Raw genomic sequence first — 25,193 nt, forward strand, 5'->3', positions numbered from 1 at the left:
TCGTCTGGCGCCACCTATATGTTTGCAATAAGAAACAAGTTGTGTGTTGCAGTTTATTTTACCATATGGCTTGACTGTATTCAATTCTCAATCCTCAACCATGAAGATTCTTTTGGTCTTTGGTGTCCTTCATGAGTCTCACAAAACATTATTTTATCTCATAAATGACCTGTTCTGTCATGTCATTATATTATAATTGATATCATAAAGCAAATATGTACAAGGTACACTGTATTATTTACGTCACATAATTCTTTGCGATGCGTTGGGGGTAAATCAAACGTAGCAAGGATTTGTCATTAGAACCATCGCGTAATTTTCATTTTGGCGCTTTGTCTACCATCACCACGGCGATTCTTTGAAATATGGCTGTGTCAGTTTGAATGCAAATCAATCACAGGAGGTTAATGGATTTTATGTTTGCCGTTTTTTAATGAACATAGACTAGGGGAATGGCTGAGCATTAACTACGGATTTAGAAAAAGGAAAACTTTACGTGTGTTAATGTAACATTATATTTCCTTGTCACCCGGATTGCATTCACCTTGACTATAAATACAATCTACCAATCATTTAATTGTTAAATAGCATGGTGACATTAAAATCACTTTGTGCATACCGTCAAAACACGTGTGATGTCGCTCGAATGTCGTTGTAAACAGACACGACTATTTCGAAAAAAGAAACGAAATTGGAAGTTTGTACCTATAATTTCATTAATACTTACATATGTGAAGCTGATATGAAAGAAAACTAGACTTTTTCCCAATATTGTTTTAATCAAGAAACTTAATCTACCGCTACGTACAATGTATATTGACCTCGACCTCAAAATAATATCGCACATATTCCATACCTATTTACATACTGTACTTCAGATAGAAATGAAAAATAAGCTTTGATGTGAAAAAAATACCCGCATATTGCACGGTGAATGGCAAAACCAAATCGTTTCATTTTGTCATAGCCATCGACATGTATAAGGTAATTCGGCCCTTCGGTGCATCTGTCTGCTACGAACACCGTCCGGGTCCAGTTCGCGCTGAAGAGTCAACACATTGCTCCTGAAGTGAAAAAAGCAAGCCAACTCAACATTTAGTCAAGTAGTGTTCAATGTTAATCACGTATTTCATCGAATTAAACATCTCTATTGTACATGAAATGTCTGATATATTTAACATGTTATTTCATTTGCAATCTCTCTCTCAGCATGATTCAACTAAGGTATAATGCAGAATTTCAAGGTCAAGATGGCGACGATATAGCACTTGGATAATGGCATTTTGATCCATTTGATCCGTTTCAGTGCCTTTATGTTTTTCATATATTTCAAGGTCACTGTGTAGTGTTAAAAATGTAAATTTTCACGCCAAAGTTAGGGATGTTTCAGCTTCTTTAATATTTCACAAACATACTTGATATTTAACATCAATTGCGGTATTGTATAATAACTACCAAATGTATATCTGTGCATTGACCTTGGTCTTAATTCAAGTGCACATGCTTCGAATATGCTGAAGCATTTATATAACTTTCCCTATAACCAAAAGGCACAAACACTTCATATTGGGATCGATACTGGTAAATAAAGTTTTAGTCACTTTATTACAATTTATAGACGACGTCAATCGAAATGAAACAGGGATATCGCGTATGAGTATTAACTATAAATTTTTAAATGACGAGTACACGTATACCGGATACACATGTCACCTACATACACGTATACCGGATACACATGTCACCTACATACACGTATACCGGATACACATGTCACCTACATATACGTATAGCGGGTACACATGTCACACACATACACGTATACCGGATACACGTGTCACATACACGTATACCGGGTACACATGTCACCTACATACACGTATACCGGGTACACATGTCACCTACATACACGTATACCAGGTACACATGTCACCTACATACACGTATACCGGGTACACATGTCACCTACATACACGTATACCGGGTACACATGTCACCTACATACACGTATACCGGGTACACATGTCACCTACATACACGTATACCGGGTACACATGTCACCTACATACACGTATACCGGGTACACATGTCACCTACATATATGTATAACGGGTACACATGTCACATACATACATGTATACCGGGTACACATGTCACCTACACGTATACTGGGTACACATGTCACCTACACGTATACCAGGTACACATGTCACCTACATATATTTATTACATTTTTACTAGTGAAATATCAAAAATTATTCATTCTATAAAAGTGATATTTTTCACTAGTGAAAAATATCATATTTAGTGAAAAATATCACCTTTGCTGATTTGACCAATCAAATTAATGATTAGAAAATACCAAAATAATTGACCAATCAGAAAGCCCGACATATATGTCAGCACCTGAAGAGGGAGAACTACTTTTTTTGTATGCAAACTTTCGCTGCAGGCCTAGTTAGCATACGGGGTAGGTTTTTCGTTTTCGTTGATAAAACATGTTATAAACAGAATATCTAACAGTGTCTTCAGTCATACCAAATATATTTCACTCGTGTGGCTAATATTTTGATATTTTTCACCCGTGCTGCGCACTCGTGAAAAATATCAAAATATTAGCCCCACTCGTGAAATATATTTGGTATGACTGAAGACACTGTTAGATATCCTCTATATCATTGCTGACCCTTTTCATGGATATATGTGTGTGTATATAGTTTTAAGTGATGCAAATATCCATACTGTGAAGCCTTGTTTGCTTATTTTTTTTAAATAGAAACTCGATCAACAATACATACGACATATGCGAATGGCGAAAAATTGGTTGCTCATCACAAATGGCCGCAATTATTGTTTTTTTTATTAACGAATATGCGACAAATGCGATAACAATTATAAATGCATCTGCGTTTTATACATTCCTATCAGGGCTTCATTATAAATCATACTGGAATAACTTATCCGAAGTGAGTATATGAACTGAATAAAATGACACTTTTCACCAGTTATGTATTTTACCAAATAAGGAGGATACACTTACCTGTATAGCTTGAACTACTTCATCCGTTACCGCATGCTGACGACGAAGACCTAGTGATCTGAGTACCGATGTAGTTGTCTACAGCTCAAATAACAGCTTATAATTAATATTACATAAATATAAACGTGGCTTTGTAAACTCACTATATATAACATGCAATGCTTTTTCTCGCAAACATGTCTTCTCAACTGTCATTCAAAATACATTAAAGATATAACATCCTCATAAAGAGGGAATCAATGATGTGGTAAAAAAACAAATATTTAAAGCGTTGTCCAAATAGTCTGAAAAACAAACATACAAACCTTATAGATACGTGATGTTGGTAGAAGAGAATAAGAATAATATCGGAGTACGTGTAGCCAGCAAAATGATATTCTCTAATTAGATCCTGTTCTGACAATGTTTAAGGAAAATTATCAGAAATTGTATTTAACAACATGTTACACATTTTTACTGAATATAAATTATGATTTCAAAATGTAAAATTGAAAAAGCAACTTAACCGTATATTCGAACATATAGATAACAGCACAAGTGAACATAAGCGGTACAATGTGTACCAAACCATTTTAAAACTCACCTAAAAGGTTATTAAAGCTAAATAAAAAGGATACTAGTGGTATTGTCTCCGTTCAAAAGGCTGGTGTAACTGCTTTGCTCCGCCATCTTCTATGAAAGATTGCTCAGCGCATGACTAGCCGGAAGGCGCCATAACGATAAACAGCGTTATGGCGAGGCGAAAAGACGATGTTTAGCGGGGCGCCATAACGATAAACAGCGTTATGGCGGGGCGAAAAGACGATGTTTAGCGGGGCGCCATAACGATAAACAGCGTTATGGCGGGGCGAAAAGACGATGATTAGCGGGGCGCCATAACGATAAACAGCGTTATGGCGGGGCGAAAGACGATGTTTAGCGGGGCGCCATAACGATAAACAGCGTTATGGCGGGGCGAAAAGACGATGATTAGCGGGGCGCCATAACGATAAACAGCGTTATGGCGGGGCGAAAAGACGATGATTAGCGGGGCGCCATAACGATAAACAGCGTTATGGCGGGGCGAAAAGGCGATGATTAGCGGGGCGCCATAACGATAAACAGCGTTATGGCGGGGCGAAAAGACGATGTTTAGCGGGGCGCCATAACGATAAACAGCGGGGCGAAAAGACGATAATTATCGTCTTGTCGGGGCGAAAAGACGCTGTTTATCGGGGCGCCATAACGATAAACAGCGTTATGGCGGGGCGAAAAGACGCTGATTAGCGGGGCGAATTAACTCGCCCCGCTGATTAGCGGCTTCACGTTTTCGTTATTTCGCGTTGAGTTGTGGCGTCTTTTCGTTATGGCGCGGCGCCATAACGCTAATTATCGGGGGCGAAAAGACGAAGATTATCGTTCTGTCGGGGCGCCAGAACGAAACAACGAAATGGCAGAAATCAGCCACCATAGGTAAGGATAAATATTTTACAGCTGTGCTGATATCACTTTCCTTAACTACCAGTAATTCTATTTATTTCCTCCAATAGAAGTTAAACAGAATAATGACATTTGGATAACAACCAGCATGTCAACACGAAAGAGCTAATACATACGATAATTAATTAAACATTTGATAGAAATATAGATAAATATATCAACGATAAAGGAGGAGGAGGAGGAGAGGAGGAGGAGGACAGTCGTCATCAGGTCCTTAGAGGTCAGCGCGAAAATACTCCATCATTGATATAAGGGAATTGGTTACTGGAAATATGATTATCGTCCTTTAGGTAAATCCGAGAACTGTAGTGATTATCCTAGTTTCCTTGTAGGTTTAAAAGTCTGTCGTGTGTCCATAGCTCATCAGCTAATTCCTTGACTGTTAAATACCCTGAGTGATGGCATGTCACTATTATCTCGACTGCGCGTGTTTATTTTTGGATTGGAATGCTGATTTGAAACTAGATTAAACGAAAACATGATTTAAACTGTTACTTGTTTGTACAGTAGTGTAAATGGTTTGTAATACAATTTAAGACAGTCTTATCCTTGAATCTATTTGTCCAACACACCTCAACAACGTCACTCATTAACTGTCCGTCTTAAAGGCCTAGATCACATAGAAACAACATTTATTGTACTTTTTCTATGGCAAAAGTGATGACGTTCGAAATTAAAATAAACATTCGTTGTACTACAAAGAAGGATGGTGTAATTCACGTGTACTTCCGTCCACGTGTACTTCCGTCCCAGTCGACCTAGAATACTGACTGAGTACAGATGTATACACTTTTCATTTACCTCCAAGAGAAACACATTTATAATCAAACGAAATATGTGTGTTTGTTGCCTCGTTATCGTTCAGAACAGTTACAGAACTACTAATTGACTACTAATTGATTTTTTTTAATTTCTCTCCCTCGTTGATTCATATATAGAGTATTAGGATGAAGACTACAGAACACATATTTGGCTCTAAATGTCTCATTATATTATATTGTATTCGGTTTGTCTCCTTTGACATTCGGTCATACATATATATATATATATCATTTCAGAAGTTAAACATAAAATATGTTTATAGTGTCAATATCCTCTTTTTATAATTTTATTTTTAAATCTGAAAATATTTTCTTTCTTAATCACATTTCTTAATTTCCTAACATATCCGACAAAAATCATATCTTAGGACAATACGTGCTTGTTCTAGGTATTACTTGATAAAGTAACCACTTAAAACACATGTATAACATTTTTGTTTATCGATGAGTAAACACGCACTTATGTGTCCGTGGTAATTTTCAGTACTTAATGCGTTGATGTGACTAATGACCACGCCGTCATTATAAATAATGTGTTGTGGTATTTTTTCTTTGTGTCTTGTTGACTTGTTACGACAATATTAATAATAGACCATCTCTACTACTGGTAACCATTGGTAAGACTTACCGGTCATCATTGTAAGCTTTGTGAACTTATATTATTTTTTTCTAATTGTCTGAACTTAAAAGGGTGGTTTTGTGATTCGAAATATGAATTAAGTCTGTCAGCCAAACAAATGGAGAACAATATTTCAGATACATTAACATATATGATCATCCTAAATAAGACCCGTGTATCCAGGCGGTAACTGTGTATTGGGGGGAAGTTTGGTGACGTGGAATGAGAGGACATTTGAATATATTACACGGCTCACTGGTTTTATATTGCAGAAGGTCTTATTTATAGAACAAGCTGATCTCATCCGAGGAAAAATATTTCAGTGTATGTTTTATCGGAGTTATCTTCCTTGAGTAAGGGAACAGTTGCTTATGAAATCTTCATCGGTAAATACGCGTGTTTCTAGTCTGCAAGGTAAGTGATGACTTTATCATTTCAATTCTATTTTCCATACATTTTTAAACAAGAATTACGTTTTAAGGATACAGGTATTTGAAAATTTGTTTTCGTATACCTTGCAATGTGAATGTGGAATTTCCTTAAAATTAGAATGGAATTGTGAAATACAAGAAAAGTCAAAGAATGTTTGTGTCTGTGGTTAAGGAGAATTTCGTCATGGATTTAGATATACAATAATAATGATATGTAAGTTCGGGATATCATAATTAAAACCCAACCGATTATATTTTCTTAAATATATTCAATTTCTATCACAGCCTTGTCTGTTTTTTTTGTTTTTTTTTAGCACAATCCTTACAAAAGATATATATCCTTAAAATATCCATACGATACAAATATCTTAAACGTAAGTCAGTTAAACGTTGTGTTTTTCTGATTTTGGTTTAGTAGATCAGTCTCAGCGAATCAGAAGAAACTTTTAAATTGTTATAACTTGTGTTCAACCTGAGGATAATACTTGGTCCCAAAGCAAATCCAAACTACAGCTTTAGACAGGGATGTCCCACACTGATATAAACATATATCATATAAGTTTGATAAATGTATCCTTATTTATTTTTATACGTCAGTATTGATTATTATTACAACACTCCATATACAATATATATAGTAATGTACAGGTGGAGGAGTCAGTAGTTGTAGAATTATAACATCCCCTGGCTCCCGTAATTATACCGCATTACCATTATAAAACATTACATACTTTATAGATAGCACGTGTTTTCTGATTTGTAAGAAATAAAAGTACTTATACAAATTCAGTCTAAATTCTGACACCATTTCTATAAAGACAGAAATCAATCATCGGATTTCAGGTGTAGTTATTATTCGTGTCAAACAGGTCGGATGGCATCCCCTGAGTCTATTACATATCATTACTATTGTCACCCGCCCAGTACATTTCCCACAAAGGTAATATTTACCTGAGTTGGCCCGATTTGGCACCTTACACAATAAGAAAACAAAGTATTACTTGGTCTTGCCGAGATCTGACAGACAGGTGAGAAAAATACCTAGTGGCATCTGTGACTTTCCCCAAACATGTGTACGTAATCGGGCGATATCCCCTCTAGCGTGTTATTATAGATAATTAAATATCTAATTAACCGCAAGTCGGGTACATTTTCAACTTTTATCAACTGTAAGAACATGTGCATCCATTAGAATTCCACACAGGTGTGAAATTTACACCATTGCAAACATGGTCAGTGGTCTTTTGGAATAGTCTTTAATGTTCTGACACATTTTGATGGAATAAAATTCAATTTGAATTTTTAAATACAGAAATAAAAAAAATTGTAGAATTTACAGCATACATTTAGGGGAACTTGATTACTTTTTTTCTGAATCTTATTATATTTATTTTTTCTGAATCTTATTATATTTATTGCTCTCCAATGAATTACATAAAATGTATCTATTTAAATCAAGACTGTAAACATTCATATTTACGAGCCAGGTGCAATCCCGTATTTATCGTAATGTACTGTGATTCAGCAAAATGGCTTACCTAGGTTGTTTTTTTTATATCGTTACATATTATAATACCGACAACCAGGAAGGGAGAACCAGTAGCTGTTTATCTTCTGTATACAGTTTTGTTATTTTGATTATAAATTGCTGATTTGTACAAGTCTTATTCCTGATGTTTCCTTTCAGTACCTGGTACATTCCTACGTAAACCTGTTTTTGTGTGTTATGTACACTTATCACCTGTTTTGTGTAAGTAAAACACCTGTGAGCCTCTATTTACCTGTACACCCTTACCGCACTATTTGTCGGGAAGAATTCAATTATATCGTATTGTGTTTTTTTCCGGACCAGACAAAAAACCTATAATCTTTGTGCTACATGTTTTTGGCCCCTAATAAGAAGTAGTCCAGCCAGCATGTTTGACCCCTGATAACCCGGAGAGCTGAACGTGCCAGAGTGACCCCAAGGTCACAGATTCGCTTACTCTGTCTTATCTCCTGTGTTATCTTTGCCAACAAGCACTGATAAGGGGAGAATCTATAAATACACTTTTTACACAGTGGTATTTCCTGGTGATATGAAGGAATACTGTAGAAAAATATACATTTTTTATATAAGATGATAAAAAAATAATCAATTTCGATAGTGTCAAACATATTGGCATAGTTTTTATAGTTGTTTTACACGTAACTTTTACAAAGTGGTTTCACTATCACGATAACAACCTGCGAATAAGGCCAAACCAAAAGAATATATGTTTCATGTCTACCTAAAGGCTATGTGTTTATCCTACTCTAGAAAGTTGATATAACACTTTGAACATCTGTATAACTACAAGATTCATTTAAACGACCCAAAAACAGTATATCAAAAAACATTTCAAAGAATTTGTTTATAGACAATAAATCCTTGTTTACTGCTATATTTGTCCATGTAAATGTTGACATCGGGGGGAGGGGGGACTGTAAGAACATTTAAATGTGGTTACGAGATGCGGCAGCAAAGTGAGACGGGTATAATGGATTTATAGACTTTATATCGAAGTTCTAAATTCAATATACAAGGCTATTTTGTTCTGAAAACTCGCAGTATATCATTTGCATGTAATATAAAGATGTACAAACGCGCTTTATAACACTGCGTATGTACATGGCCCGTGACAAATATGATATCAACATTATAAATTATCAGCATGGATTAAACTTGACTGAGTGATATTTTTTTTCTTTTTTTTTTTTGCACAAAAGTCCACAACCTTTCCCAGCACGAATTAAGATATTAATCAAAATAATTATTTTCAATATTGTAACTAATTATCTTTGATTATGAACATGAAGTAATGTACATGTAATACTAAAATCCCCGGATGTGATTTATTTCTAATCATGATAAAACGGTTAATGGCCCTACGACTTCTCTGGCTATATAAGGCCTTACAGAGAAGCTAGAAGACAGCAAATAAGTTTATTTATTTATTTATTTATTTATTTATTTAATTCATGATATGAGTTTTAACGTCTGATAGCCTATATGGTGTGAACACTTCAGACGACATAACACCCAGTCACTGTCACATTTCTTTACCAAAAGAACGAAAATTCCCACTCGAGGACAAAAATAACATCTTACATGTTTCCGTGATGAAGTTTCAACATTGTTATATTTACGTTATATAAAAAAAAGCTTTCGCTTTAATAAAGATGGATGGCAGATTGAATTTCCTTGACACCAATTTACATAAATAGTAGTTATCGTTTTAAAATATCATGGAATGCATGAGGTAGGCGGTGTGTTTATTCTGGTTATAAATATGCATATTCAAAAACCTAATTATGATTCGGTTTCCGAATATTGCCTTATATGGAATAAGTTTTTGCAATGTCATTAAAAATCGTCAAAACTTTGTATCGTCTGCACACATAATGGCGTGTTGCGTGCAGAAAATATTTAGATGTAACTTTCATGTTATATGTAATTGTGTATAACTTTTTTTATGGTATATGTTATTGTGTATTCTGCTTATAGGGCTATTTCCACCGAACAGGTAAGTGGATTACATGCGTATAAACTACATTATACCTGGATACGATATCTAATTCGTTAGGAGACTTGTTGTGGAGTGGGCGGGGCTTTCGACACCTAGATCCCGATCTATTTTTAACTAAGCTCCGCCCCTCAAGTAGCATGACATCACACACTCTTGGGCTGGCTACGATCAGCTGACACGGTTTGACAAAAGTTCTTTAACAAATCGCTCGGCTCTAGAACTGCCTTACAAAGAAATGAAAACTCTGCACTCGGAGTGCTTAGCCTAGTGTCAGAGAAGGCTGGGCCGAGCCGTGGGAAGGACGTGTGTGTGTTTTACAGTGAAGGAATATCAAGAGTTCGGTATAATATGACATAGGTCTGAGGTGTTCAACACAACTACACAGGTGAGTTATATACCTGTAGATATTATTGGTTGTCATTGGTTCGGTTTGACAGGTAAACCCAGGTGTGCTTGCCTAGTATCAGTATAGGTAAGGCAGTGCAGTACAGCGGACGGTCAATATTCTGTTTTTGGGAGTTAATATATACCATGTTTTTGACCTGTGTTCTGTGTTGGGACCATTACTAAGACTTGTACAGGACATAGACGAATGTGTTCAATATAAAGGTTAGTGAAGACACAAGTTATTATATATTTACAAAGGCCAGTTGTTTCGTTTACGTACCTGATCAATACACACCTGTATACGTACGTGACGAGCATTTACATGTTGGATTACTGGTATACCGCTGAACCAGGTATATTATATATATATATATATATATATATATGATATGCTATTGACTCGCCCGAAAACGTATAGTGCAATTATATTGTAAACTGAAGTCTTTTCAGTTTGTATGTAAACAAATACATTAGTTAATTGTTAGTTGATGAATGTTATGTATCAATAGCTGTTGTAACAACATCATATAATATATTACAGTTTTGTCTAAAGGAAATGAAGTAAATTGAATGCTTAGTATATTTTATATCAATTAATTTTGTACGGTACATCAAATGAACTGAGAACTCTCAAAGGCTTTGTCTGTTTCCTAATTATTATTTTATCAAAGACGTGAACAATACAAATATTCCGAAATGAAACAAAATGAACGGCCCATATCTGATATTATATACGTGAAGTGAAAATATCGAAATGTACATTGATATACTCACGGCCAATACGTGTTAATCACGTGTATTGATGAACGATATATCAATAGATTGCTAATTAAAGGTCAATAAGATAAATTAAACTATTGTGATGTGACGTCAGTTCATGTTAGTGTAATCCTTGGACCTATTCTTAGAGGTCGGAGGATTTGTAAAGTTCCCCGGAGTAAACAAGTTCCCCCTACCTACTGTTGTGGTGGAAAAACATTCTGTCTCTTTGGACTCCTTATAGACAAACGCTTTTCCTCTACAACAGTAGCTACCTCTACTTCATATGTCCACCTGTCCTGTAACTCCTTCCCCAGGAGATATTCAGGCTACGCCTTTTGGATTTCTTAATAGTGCTTTTGATAAATATAGATACGGTGCACATAGGTAAATGATTTATGTTTATTCGAGTGTGCAAATGTATAGGGACTAGTGTATAGAGATATTAATGGGTTATGGAGTGATTTTAAGACCGACCCAGACCAATACTCGAGCAGCTATAGAGATATTAAATGTGGGTTATAGATACCGGACCATGTGATAGTAAGTATGACCAGTAGCCCATAATGGCGAGTGATGAAAGATGTGAATGTTTGATCTGACTTATCGGTTATAGCCCATTTCTCTGGTACATCAACCTTCTCCTCCACAACCTCTCGGCCACTGATCCTCCCCCACTGGGTGTTATCATAACTATCGCGGGGGGGGGGGGGGGGGGGGGGGGGGGGGGGTTACCCCTTTATCCAGACCCCCTCCCGTCACGATTGATGTGTATCCCCATAAGATCTGACGGGTGATATGGGAGACGAGTGGTTCATTCTTCTCTCTCTCAAGATTTATACATGTTAAATACTGACGTACATACATCGTATCATTCATTTTTTATTCATTCAAAGGTACTTCATGGTTACCCCGCGGTCCACTCCCCAAATATTCACGAGATCGATGTTCCTTTATCCACTTTCATGATAGATAGTGTTGGCTCGAGATCCTCTGACACCGAGTTGGTTATAGTATACCCTATATACAGGACACACGCCTCGGGTCGCTTTCTTCTCCAATGATTACATAAGACACAATACTCCGTAGTCCCCATAATCCGAAATTTGGTAATATTTCTTTGAAGCACATACCAATCTATCCTCCCATACATAGAAATAACCAACTTCTTGTTCACCTGACATACCCATTTTCTCCCATCATTCATTCCCTCCCGAATAACTAACCCTGGACACCCATCTTCTCCCATCGTTCATTCCCTCCCGAATAACTAACCCTGGACACTCATCTTCTCCCATCATTCATTCTCTCCCGAATAACTAACCCTGGACACTCATCTTCTCCCATCATTCATTCCCTCCCGAATAACTAACCCTGGACGTTTGTTGTGGACGGTATCTATTAATGATACATCCTTTATGTTGCAGGTTGCGTACAGATGCTGGAAAGGTCTCGTGTGCATAATTGATACGGACGACCGAGCGACCTGCTACTACCTACCACTGTTTGGAAAGTACATGTACAGAGGACCCGTATCACATCGAGGGATCGGGGAAGTGTATTGGCCACGATTGACTGTAAGCCAATAACAGATGTAGGGTTGAAGGAGATAAAATTCCCAGCACCGTCCACACATTGATCTAGCAACGCTATACATAGTTGATTGTTCAGATATCAACCCTCTTTAGTACATGATAAAAAGTTATATTTTTGTCAGAATTTTTTAATGTGTATTTATGAAAGAGTGAACATTCCTTAAAACTGGTTCTTTGAGAAGTGAGTGTTCTCATGTTAAGGTAGACAGCGATGTCGGTGGATGTTTTACAACCTAAATTTTCACCAGGACCAAACTTCAACTATCCTCATTTTCCACGTTCACATATGAAGGAAAACAGAGGAACACAGGTCGAGACCAGACCACACAGAAATACAGAGGACTCAAACAGCAAAACAAATGTCAATCACTTTGACCCAAACTGTATTATATACGACTCCACGTCGGATACAACATATCTACGGGGACGACTATTAGGAAAGGTGAGTTTGGAGATAATTCCGTCTTTTCAACTTTTCTACTAACTCTCATTTGCGACTCACTGATTAAGAATTCTCAGGATTTTATGAGTCAAATCCTTCAGAGGGTCGATCCATTAAATGGAGAAGTCTTTAATCCTGTACTAACTGTTTCGAGTCTGTATCAATGGGACACTTGTTCAAAAGCTCGTCAACTTAACGAATGAATAGAAAATTTCATATCTGCTGAAATTTCACGAAAAAATATCCACTTGTATTATTGAAAACGAGAATAGAATTCCATTTATTAATATAGAACTATATAAATGTTTATTTCGAGAAACATAAAGAAAACAAATGAACTTCATACAAAAAATAAAATCAAGTTAAGCTGACCGAGCTTTGTGAATTTGTAACTCTCCATTTTAAAACCCAATTTCCTCGCCCTGTTTTGCTGTATTTGTTAAATGTCAAATAACCTCCCTTGAACAATCTGCATTGTGGGTGCACCATGGTGTCACTACCTTACCGGACGGAGACAATACATTGGGTGAATAACTCCCTAAAACCCCGTGTATTTAACGGGTTTGGTGATTGTCGCCCACCCGTACTCGTCTCCTGGCAGCCTGTGACAATAGTTACCCCTTAACACTACAAGCCAGGTAAAAATATGCCCGTGCATTTTGCGACAAGAGAGAATTTTCGCTCAAATGACTTTTTTCAACGACACAAGAACGGAAATATGATAAAATAAACTATTATAGAATAATTCACTGTTGAAAAAATGAAGGTCGTAGATAAGATGTTCGTGTCTATGAAAAGATTGTAGGTTACAAATCCCACCCCTGAGATCGATTTCTAAATCTGGCCGACACCTTTATTTACTCAAAGTGAAAATCGAATAGCACTTTCCTTTATAATGATGTTTGCTATTCAAACGTTGAAAATAGTTGGATGTCGCTTCTCGGTTCTTTTTTTAAACTCACTTTAAATTAATGAGTCAGGATAAGGATTTATTTCAACGCATGGTTTCACTTACTTAATGAGTTAGTCAGAGAAACCTTGAACACTCCTCCTAATTTACACTGATAAATACTGGATAAAGTAGCCCTGTACTAGTAGACATGATCCCGAATCGTCCTAAGTAGGGAGAGGATTCATACATCCGGAATCCAACATGTGCAACCACCGAAGCGTGAAATTGTGGCCGTGAACCCCAAAGATTCGGGAGTCTTGACTTGTAACCCCATGGAGATAGATGGACTTGACAGTTATTTTTGGCATTATTTGTGGTATTAGGGGGCCTTGAAGCATGCAATGGCGTGCATAATAATGATACAAACTATATAGACTGCTTTTTCTCCCTTTACCTTTTCGAGCAGTTTCGGCTAGGGATCGGTTTGTCAAAACGCCAGCCGGAAGTGGGCGTCAATATCGCCACCCTATGGGAGTTTGTTTCTCCGACAAATGACATGAAATGTTTCATAAGGATCATCGCAGGATGGAATCAAGACATATTCCATTATTAACGATGGTTTTACCTATACGTCATTGACATTTTTTTTCTGTCAATCACTTTGCTTCAACTCTAACAGGGGTTTAAGCCACCCTAATGCAGATTGCCAGAAAGAATTGGATCTTAATACATTTTTGTATTTTATGTAAATGCTAATTGGCTATTCAGGTTACCTGTTCAACTGTTTCTATCCATCTATTTTCTGGATGGATGACAAAAACATAGTATATAAATCTGTATACATCCCCAAAACAATAGATGAATGATCTTTGTGACATATTTAACAATTACAAAATAAACAGTACCGACAAAATACCATGCTGGTAATATTTCCGCTTTATACAAGGTTTCATTCAGCTATGCCACGCCTCTTGTTGTGCACATTTGGTTTAGGAGTAAAGTGAATTTTTTGATAAAAATTTAGTGACATACATGATTATGGCACTGTAAATTCCATTAGCTTATATGTATTTCCTGGCTGTATTAGTCTGGATTACTTGTACATTTCTGACTCAGCATCTTAACCAGCATGGGGTGATGACTTTGGCAAGCGCCACTTGAAGGATTTTGAATGAGCCCTTTCTTTATTAATGAAGATTGGACGATTCTGCTACCCTACATTGAAGGCAATCTACCAGTACACACACACACACACACACACACACATATATATATGTATATATAGGTAAAACAGAGAGTTTCACAGTGTCGGCAAGGTTTGGATAAATATCTATGTATACAAGTCAAAAGTCATAACCACATTTACTGAAATTCTGCAGACTTGTAAAACCTCACCCCAGCGTATTCCCCAGCTAACATAGAAACATGCAATTAGAATACATTAGATATTGTACCAGTGTCTTATTCAGGCTAGGTTTCCAGTGTAGCTTTTGATAAATACGGACATTTCAGGTCTGGTTTTTTGAGATTATTGGTAAATGTAGATTATATTTCACTAAATATTTACACACGGAGGAAGTAATAGGAGGAAATTCTGAATGGGAGCAAGCCGGGAAGCTGTTTTAAACATTTGTAGATAGGAGTTATAAGTAGGACAAGGAGGGTCCGTATCACATTTCTTACAATTCGAAAAGGGTTTAATCGGATGTCTGGTTGGCAATGCCAAACGTTGTCGCTATCTGGCGAAGGTTGACTCCCAGGACTACTGTTATCGGGACTGGGGGGAAGTGAGCCGCTGTGCCCGGCTAAAGTACTTAGATGTGGTGATAGCCGAGCAGATAAACACTCGGAGGGGCAAGATAGCCGGACAGATAAACACACTCGGAGGGAAACAGATCACGATGTTTCTCAAAAAAAATTATAACACCGTAAGTCAAAGTTTGAAAGACTAGTTTATGTATTTCCTGATATAATCCAACAGGCGTTATTTTTATCCTGTAGTGGTAATGCTTTCGTCTCTTATGTGGTATTTCCTTACCTATTTTAAAAGGTCGAAATAAAAACAATGAATTGGTTGGTGTATGGTGTTTCTGGGAGCCTAAGTCATCCTGATCTGAATAGATATCTCTATAGTCAGTGTACTATATTTAGTGCTGAGTAATATTTATAAGGAGTTTGTTTGTGATCTATAAATAAAACTGAGAAATATCGGCGGGGTTTTCGTGACAAGTAAAGCCCGCTTTTCCTGGTTGGGCCCTGTGGAACACAGGTCTATATTTATGTCTGAGTAAGTGAAAGGCCTCCGGCTCTAATGACGAAATGGCCGGTGTCATTTTCCGAGGCGAGAAATTTATGGACGAGGCCCGTCACACTCGATCATCACCTGCTTCCTACCTATGTCTTACTTCACCTGCTGTTTATAGGCCAAAACCCTCGTCTGTTACTGTCACTTTATCCACCGGAAGTGACGTCGTTGACCTCTGCCCAGTGTTTATAGTTTATAGATATAATGAATTATATGTTTGCAATATTCAATCGGGGTTATCAATATTATCTATTATAGTTTATATTACATTCGCTTTCTGTGTGATATTGAATGGGAGATTACCTAACGGGAAGCAAAATTGCAATGAATTCATAATAATGTAGATATGTTTTTGTTACCGTGATTTTGTTCCAGATGTTATAATATACATCTTATATAGGTCCGTACAATGTTGGTAATGTGCGTGATTTCTAAACTAAGTTTCTCTCTTATTTGTACATATCCGTTTAGTTATGCTTAGGGTGTATGTATACACCGAAGGCAATAATCCATATATTCTACTTGGGTAACTTCAAATTTTAAACGACAAGGATATTGATTTGTCCTCCAAGCAGATTAAAATATACAAAAGTATATAAAAAATGGTAAATATAATCGAATGCAAAAATATAATAAGATTTATCAAATTTTGCAACCACCTTCTGTAAATTTTTATCAGTGATGTAAGTCAGAAGTGCGCGGCCCTTAGACAAAGAACTCTTTTGTCTACACCCCTGTTTAGAATCATTATTCAATAACAACGCTCAGATCTGAATATCAAAAGTACCAACAAATACGATATGTCAAGAAACTGTTCGTTAGGGGTTAAATCTGTTCTGTATGAAATATACATTGTATATATGAGGGAATTCTTTTTGGCGTCGATAACCATCTCGTTAACAAACTCTGGTCTAAAATTAACAATGTCGTTTGAATACTACCACTGAACGACATAATGGTTATAGGTAGGTTTGATGTGAGACTCTTTATGTGCCAGTGTGATTTGGAAGCATGGTAATGAATCCACTCGAAAGTAAAATTAAAATGGACTCCCCGATGACGCTTTAACACGCATACATCGTATGAAAGCATATATTCAAAATGAACATTTTTGTGGTAGAATTTAATGAGTATGATATTTAGATTTACCAAACGAGCTTCTGTTAAACGGGCGTATCTGAAGGTTTTTTTTCTTTTCACTTTCTAAGACTAGTGTGTATACACAGCGTTATAATAATGACAATTCTTCGGTCTACTTTACATACACATAATCAATTCCGCTAACACCTTCAAATCTCGGTCACAGCATTACGCGGACAAATAAAACGCCAATGTGTCCCTCGTTTCCCTTCGTCTGGAGCGTCCCTATAGCTGTTGTGACGTAATACCGGTCAGTGATCGGATGGCTGGCACCTACTTGAGTGGCCAGTGGCCGGATGGTTGATTACCGGACAGTGTCCAGCTGCCTGGTGGCTGTAATACCTGACTTGACCTATTGTGTCGGCTTGTTTTTATTTCAATACTAAATTGACTTGTCTGCTTTCGGGGCGAATATTGTCCACTAATGGATCCGTCTATGTAACGGTCGTTTTGGTCGATCTCGTGTGAAGCTTGTCCAGAGGGCTTGCCATTTATTTATGTTCATACTTATAAGTTTCACTGCTCGCACTGGACGATTTGGTTACGGTAGACATATAAAATCAATTTATAAGATAGTACCTGAGATTGGTTTGATGTTCCGGTAATTTTTCGGAGATTTATGGAGGCCCTTTAACCACCCTGATGGATCTTCCAGACAGTTAACACAAGAAAAACAATGGAAAATGATATTTACGTAATATTAGGTATATAATAACTGTTTTGCTGGATAAGATTGAATCGAATATCAGAAATGCTTTATCACAACTGGTGTACAATGCCCCGTTTGAATTATACAATCCTATATGAAGCACTTTCTAAGTTATATCAACATTGACATATAAATTATATTATCGGAATGACGATTAAAAACGTATTGGTGCCAAGAGAAACCAGACACTTAACATTGGATAGACTTGTTTAGAAATATAAATTTTCTGGACTTTAACAAGGTTTTAGTGTTTCTACACATTGTTTTAAGGTTTCAGTATGACAGTATTGTCAAATCGTCGACTGCCTATATACGATATGATTTATGAATACACTATTTAGATTTCAATTGTTATGCAAACAAACTGTTTACAGTGTTATCAGTCTATTTACAACTGTCGGAAATCAACAGAAAACTAGATATTAACGATTTTAGATTGTAGATGAAAGCTAGAATTGTTTTATAAACTATATTGTGTCTGAAGCAATACTTTCTGGTCGGTTGAGCTGTGTTTTCAAGCTGTTGCATTAGGTAATATACATACCACGTTCCATAATTTTTATCTGTATGTAACAGCCGACGGTTTTTTTAACAAAGTCAAAATCCCACCGCCCCAATGTACTGTCATGCATTCGCTTTAATGTAATATCGATTTCAGTGAACTGTTTATAATATCTTCATCTGATAAGTGTTTATGTCTGTCAAATATAGGCGATCAGTGGTTTGCATGAACACCAGATGTTTGGAATCTCTCTCTTAAGTCATCGTGGTGGAAACATATTCTATGATATGTTTTGCTATACGTATAAACGTGCGACATATACTCATAAGTACTACGGGGAGAAAATTGTGTTTAACGTGTCATACTGAAAAAAACATAGTGAACTAAATAACCTTTCAATTTCATTTATAATATTCATGAGAGAATAAATCGTTGAGTGTATATATAAACTTGTTTATAACCTGAAGAAGATTAAAATAAAGTTAATTTAAACTGAAATATCTGATTTCGTTCTGATATAGCTGATGCACTCTTTAATAGGTACATCTTTGCCTTAGATACAAACGTGAAACACTTCAAAGGAGTAGACCCGATAAACTTATCTCTGCTTCACATTGTAGACTCGCTTGGAAAACCTGGACAATATTCGATACAATTAGCTTCAACGACCGATAAGCTCCTGGTAATCAGGATGTTCATGCTTACTGGTTTTTCCACCACTGTGTTCAAATAAAACCAAATTAATCTCATTAGCCGGTTGTGCTTAGTGTTGCTGGCGCTCTTGGTAACTAGTTGACCACTTAAACGCTTATCGGCGTCCGATTCACTTTCCTATATTGGGTGCCATTAAAGTCAGTCTACCTGTTTAAAGTTCCTTTATTGAAGTTATCAGAGACATTTTGACAACACTACATTAATTGCTAAGAACCCTTCACACAGAAACCCCGTTTGCCATATGTTTACTTTCACTGAAAGCTGGTCGCTTAAAGTAACGCACAGGAAACGCTCCAGGTAGAAAAAACCGGATGCTATTTATTTTCAACATATCGAATAAATGTCACTTTAATTTCTCACCTAACATATTAATGTATCTTTCAGGTTATCGGGTGTTGTATGTATGTGCGATATTAAATGTAGCTGATATTATATAATATGCCCAGGTCAACCCGCTGAAAGGGTTGCATATTTGGCGCAAAACATGCTGTATTTTCAGTACTACAAAAATACAATTCATTCGAATTCTTGTAAAACTTCATTTGAAGTTTGTTATTTGGTGGGTGTCGTTACCTTTTACGGACCGTTAACACGTTCTTTGTCACACACCAAGGTCAGAGGAAGTTTATTTACCCTCAATGTGTCATCAAACAATGTATTGAAAACTATAGGTGTCTAAAAGCAATCAGAACATAGCTATATGGATAAGGTATAGATGGAACGTTAACACAGGTGAAAGGCAACAAAGAACAAAGTCTGTTTAACAGCTTTTTGGAGAGACAATATAACTCGTTCAAATCTAATGTGGCAGTCCAAGTAGGAGTTCTCTCGGGTTTTGTGGAAATGACTCATGGTATAAATACACTACTGGCGAGTCTCTGGTTTATTAAAGTGATCGGTGAAGGGAGAAGTTGCTGGTATTGTCTGAAAACCTTCTGTAGGTCATAGTGAATGTGGGGCCGTGACGCCGCCATGATGACACACACTTCGTCAAAGCTCTAGGTCAGCGAGGTAGCTACCCTAAATCGACCTCAGTGTAAGGATAAACAATGAACTTTTTCAGATTCTCAATTCATTTGTTTTCCTGTGTTTGGTATTTATGTTTTCCCGTGACTGTATTTATAAACAAATCCATTGATACTTGTTCAGTGTTTATGATGTTTTGCGTGCTTGAATCTAACCATCACCATCTTACGTATTTCCGGTTTCTCCGAAACTACTTTCGGTATTTGTTTAGTGTACGAACTCATGTCTGTTATATAAAATCTACATGTAAGTTGATACGTGTACATGTGCAATGATCGGATTTTTAGTTTTAAGAATGTATATGAACAGTATTAGGTTGTTTGGACTGGTGACTAAACGCGAGTGCTGTGGTCAAATTAACTTGTAGTCATATGTCACTGCTAGTGTCCGCGTGGCTTCCAAACGGGTATATTATGTCAATATTTGCTATTTGAATTACGAATTGTTTAGAAAGAATTACCAGATCGGATATAAACATATATTTATAGTTGAGTACATCTGTCAATAATATGAATTATATACATGTATACTTGTATTACGACCAATTGCCATAGGGAAACTGTTAGCAGCATGACGCTCATTGTTAAACGATCGCAAACAAGCACTGGATTGACTTTAACTGTCTGGTCCAGATATGGTTTAATTTATTCGATTAACAATTATTTTAAGCCTTGTCAGGCGAAGATCAGATTGATTTTGGACTGACAAAGTCAAACATTGATTGGTATCCTGCTCAATGATCCGTTCGGGACACCATTGGTCGATATGAACCATTCGGGGCGCATCTAGATATGCCCTGGAGAGGAGCTTTGTGTCTAAAATTAAACTATTTGAACCATGAGTAATCGCTTGAATATCCCAATACACATTGCGTGACGATGTTCGTGGAGGTGTCTCGTCATTTTTTATCTTCGTTGGTGTTCTTATTCCCCAATTACGGCTTTGTCATTCAGACCAAAGAATATATATGTACATGAAATTCGTCAACACAGCACACTCATAATCCGAACCATAAGTTTGGTATTCCGGTATAGAGATTTAACATAGTTTAATTGGACTAAAGACGTCTTGATAGTTAAACATCATTGGTCGAATTATATCTTCAATCAAGTAACCATGGCAATATATGAAGATTGGAGATGCTCCACTAAACTTAAGTAGAGGCCAGACTTGATACACATTTGCTTTCAAAATCAGATAACGACATAAATTGATTTGAAAATAATATTCCTGAACCTGTCGACACTTGATTTTATAACTTAACTTTACTGTGATATCAAAAATCTAAATTCGTTTTAAAGTGTATTAACAATTCTGCGACAGATCGTTTGCTATACCACTATCCTATCCCATCACTGAACGACATCAGCTATCAACATAATTGTCAAAATGTTTATATACGATTTCCCTGCTGCTTTATACATTACGACTGGTATTTGGTTTTATGTGTGTTTAGAGTTATCTTTGCTGACCTGGATATGTAAATATCTTTCGATATCGCATGAATGGAAAACTTATTTACTTTCGAGGAGAGGTCGTGGGAAAATTCTAAGTATGTATGACGTTTAGAAAAAGAGATGTGCCCAACCATCTCTTTCGATCTGGTTGAGTGACCATGTTGGGGAGTGTTACAACTTTTCTATTTACATATCAAATAGCCTGTAAGCAGACATACAAACAGGTCTGTCATTTGACACAATCGGTATACGATCACACTAGCACTCAACTCGACGGTCATTTGTTTAATTAGCACGTACGTATGGATGATGATCCACACGGATATTTAATGGATACTTCGAGCAAACATCACAAATACTCCTAGCATCAATGTTGAAAAAAGCTGAACGAGAACTCTCTTCTAATAGAACAATGAAAATTAATCAAATTCGGGAGAATTTATTCCACGGGGACTGTTTAGAAAGTTTACAGTTTATAAAAAGCGTTTTTCTGACCTTGTATTACAAACTGCTGTCACACACGTCTCGATAATGTTTGTTTCTCTCCTAGCGAAGACCACCGACCTTTTATTGAGTAACCATCCCTTTCCTTTTTACTCTTGCCAGATCTGTCTCTCGTATTTGATACAGTATAATGTTATAGATTGATATATTGTTAATGAAATGTCCAATTGTTTAAATGCTGGGATATTGTGTATTGTATAAACTGATTACGCCTACAGCACTATATTACTGGCAGCAATACAAAGGCAAACTATCACTGAACCACATTTTAACTTAAATATATCTGATCTTGACCGGAGATACCTAGAATGTCAACGTTCTCGTCAATTTAACACTTGTTTGGAACCCCATTGTTTGTTTTCGTCAAAGAGTACAGAAAAAAATATACAGTGACATTTACATCCATTGTTACTGTTAACGCAGTGGTCTAAGGCAAAAAATCTGATGTCGAGTTTTCAATGTAAGTGTATCTTAAAGAAAGAGAAGGAGAGTACAATCTTATTACACTGATTCAGAGATAGAATAGGACAGATGAAATACTATCTATCATTAATCATAAGTTGCAAATTACAGCATTGTCACTTTGGAAGTCTTGATAGTCAAAATCATACAAACGCATTTAAACCAATGAGCTGCGAATGTTATTCCCATGTTCAGAGTTTTCATACCATTCATATGTGAAGTTTACAAAATGCCGGAAAATCTGTTTAAAACCAGATGACGTTTTTGTTGAATTCGTACAAAGATGACACTATACTGGGGTTTGTTTTAGTATTCCATTAGCATGCAATTATCCTAGTACCGTAGATTTACTTAAGTTGACGTACTGTAATCTTAGCGCGAATCCAAATTAAACCAGATAAACGGAATGATGGATTAGCACACCAACAATGAACTACAATTATCGTATTCAGAATTTAACAGAATGCTTCTAGCGCGAAAAATGTAAAAAAAAAAAAAAAATGGTTACCACTAAAATAGGAATGTTTAAAGTACCGACAAAGAAGAAGTTGATGGTAACTACAAGTAAAGATTCCTCAATTAGAGCCGCTTTAGATGTTGTTTTCTTTGTCCACTTCCCAACATTACACCACGGAGAGATAATTCAATAATCAGGCATGGAGATAAGATGTCTCTACTCTAACGGATCAGGGCAGGAAATGGTCGGATTTTTATGGGTTTAACTAAGACAGTGATAAGTGTTTTGTTTGGTATTGGTTAGATTACAGTCACTATTGAAGTGAATGGGTAAAGACCCAGAACTGGAATAACTGCCAAAAATTAGTCAACGTATGTGTATTGTTTGAAAATCTTCAAATACCCAATCGGTGACTCTGAATCTTAGCTAAACCGATTATGGCGGCGAACTTAGTACTGTTATTTAGTTGTACTCTTCTATTTAATGGAATGTTACTTTAGATTCAATTTTCACACAGTGTATTTTCTAAAGCAATGTCCCTTATGTGTCAGAAGAGTATTCGTATAATCTGCTCTCACTAAGCGGATGAATTTAGAACGGGGTTCGCCTTGTACATAAACATGACGAACGGAACAAGTGCTCGCCCATATAATCCGATTGCCCAGGACCTGCTTGTTTTCCGTGGGGAGAGATAGGAATTAAATTATTATTAAAGAGAGTGTTGTGTACAATTCGTTTGAACAAATATGTGAACTGTTAAATAAATATTTAAGTGTCATGTCCACCCTTTTCTACAATTTGCATTGAGGGATGTCGTGCTTAACCGGAAGTTATGCATTCGAATCTTGCTTGAAGGGGCACTTGTCTTGTAATAGGTTTCTCACGAATCCACCTAAACTGGTTTTTGAGAGTTATTTAAAGAAAATCATTCGTAATGCTTTCTTCCATTAAATGCTTTGATAAGGATTTACTAGAAAGTAGGTTCTCTCTGACATCAAATGTTTCTTAAATAGATTAAATGAATAGATTAAATGAAACTTCGAATAATGTGTGAAAACCTGTGTATACATTTACGAACGATCTCAAAAGGGACGTGCATGACATTTTTTTTTCAAATACAAGTTTTTGAATGACACATTCCAGCATGGCGGTGTATTTTTTTTGGGGAACTGATTAAACACCATTCAAGTTTAAAGTTTATTTCATACTCTCGTCAGGTGTTCAATTGTGTTGTTTATGACGTAATTACCTCTCAGCTAAGGCATTGTCTGTTGATTAATCATTTCAACCTTTATCCAGAAAACCCTTATTTTTCCAGGTGATTAGCCATGCAAGCAAATTCATTATTGTGTCAGTACTCGTGTATAGTCATGGTTTCGTTACATTCGCCAGTAAAATGCCCCTGTAGTGAGGCAGTATACCGTTCAATGACACGATGTATCATTTTTTGTATGAGTATAAGTGGGAAATGTGTCTTCACTGATCAGCCCCCTGCTGTACATGTTCTAAATGTCAAGAGAAATCTAATTAAATGACCAGGAGATGAAACAGAAGCCAGGTACTTCCGACCTAATCTATCTCGTCACTTTCGGTAACACATCATAATCTTGGATATAAACTTGGCCCAAACATGCTTCCCTTCCAAACACCAGGATGATCTTGATCCTATATCGACACCTAAGCGGCCCTAATCAAAGTGGAACCCGTGAGCGGCCTTATCTAATGTTTGGTAATCGGACAGTATTGTGACGAGATAGCATACCTCTAATATCTAGACCTCTAATCATGTTAATTCTCCACGAACTACCTCATGCACGGCCAGCGAAGAATGGCCGATTGGAGAAGCATACACCTGCGATATCATGATATATCATTGATTCTCATGTCTTGAATTCTCAATCCAG

General features: G+C 36.5%; 1 protein-coding gene and 1 long non-coding RNA gene across 5 annotated transcripts in view; one reads left to right on the plus strand and one right to left on the minus strand.

Annotated features, from left to right (window-relative positions):
* Positions 1 to 264: 264 nt before the first annotated feature.
* LOC117324798 lies at positions 265 to 3,837 on the minus strand. Of its 2 annotated transcripts, XR_004532061.1 has the most exons (4): positions 3,658 to 3,837; positions 3,346 to 3,436; positions 3,041 to 3,124; positions 265 to 1,064 (listed from the first exon to the last, which is right to left on the minus strand). It is a non-coding gene; the product is annotated as an uncharacterized LOC117324798 (long non-coding RNA). The 2 variants fall into 2 exon arrangements; XR_004532060.1 differs by having other exon boundaries at positions 3,346 to 3,837.
* A 2,428-nt stretch (positions 3,838 to 6,265) lies between these two features.
* Positions 6,266 to 25,193, plus strand: part of LOC117325404 (serine/threonine-protein kinase PLK1-like) — a 45,127-nt gene continuing 26,199 nt past the window's right edge. Inside the window, exons 1-2 of one of the 3 annotated variants that reach the window (XM_033881580.1) lie at positions 6,266 to 6,373; positions 12,512 to 13,121. In XM_033881580.1, the coding sequence (XP_033737471.1) occupies positions 12,891 to 13,121 (231 nt within the window). In that variant the 5' untranslated portion in view covers positions 6,266 to 6,373; positions 12,512 to 12,890. Of the gene's footprint in view, positions 6,374 to 10,095; positions 10,324 to 10,416; positions 10,548 to 12,511; positions 13,122 to 25,193 lie in introns of those variants that run through there. The other 2 variants (XM_033881578.1, XM_033881579.1) reach the window with 2 other exon arrangements.

Source organism: Pecten maximus, chromosome 4, assembly GCF_902652985.1.
Source record: "Pecten maximus chromosome 4, xPecMax1.1, whole genome shotgun sequence".
NCBI classification, from domain to species: Eukaryota; Metazoa; Mollusca; class Bivalvia; order Pectinida; family Pectinidae; genus Pecten; species Pecten maximus.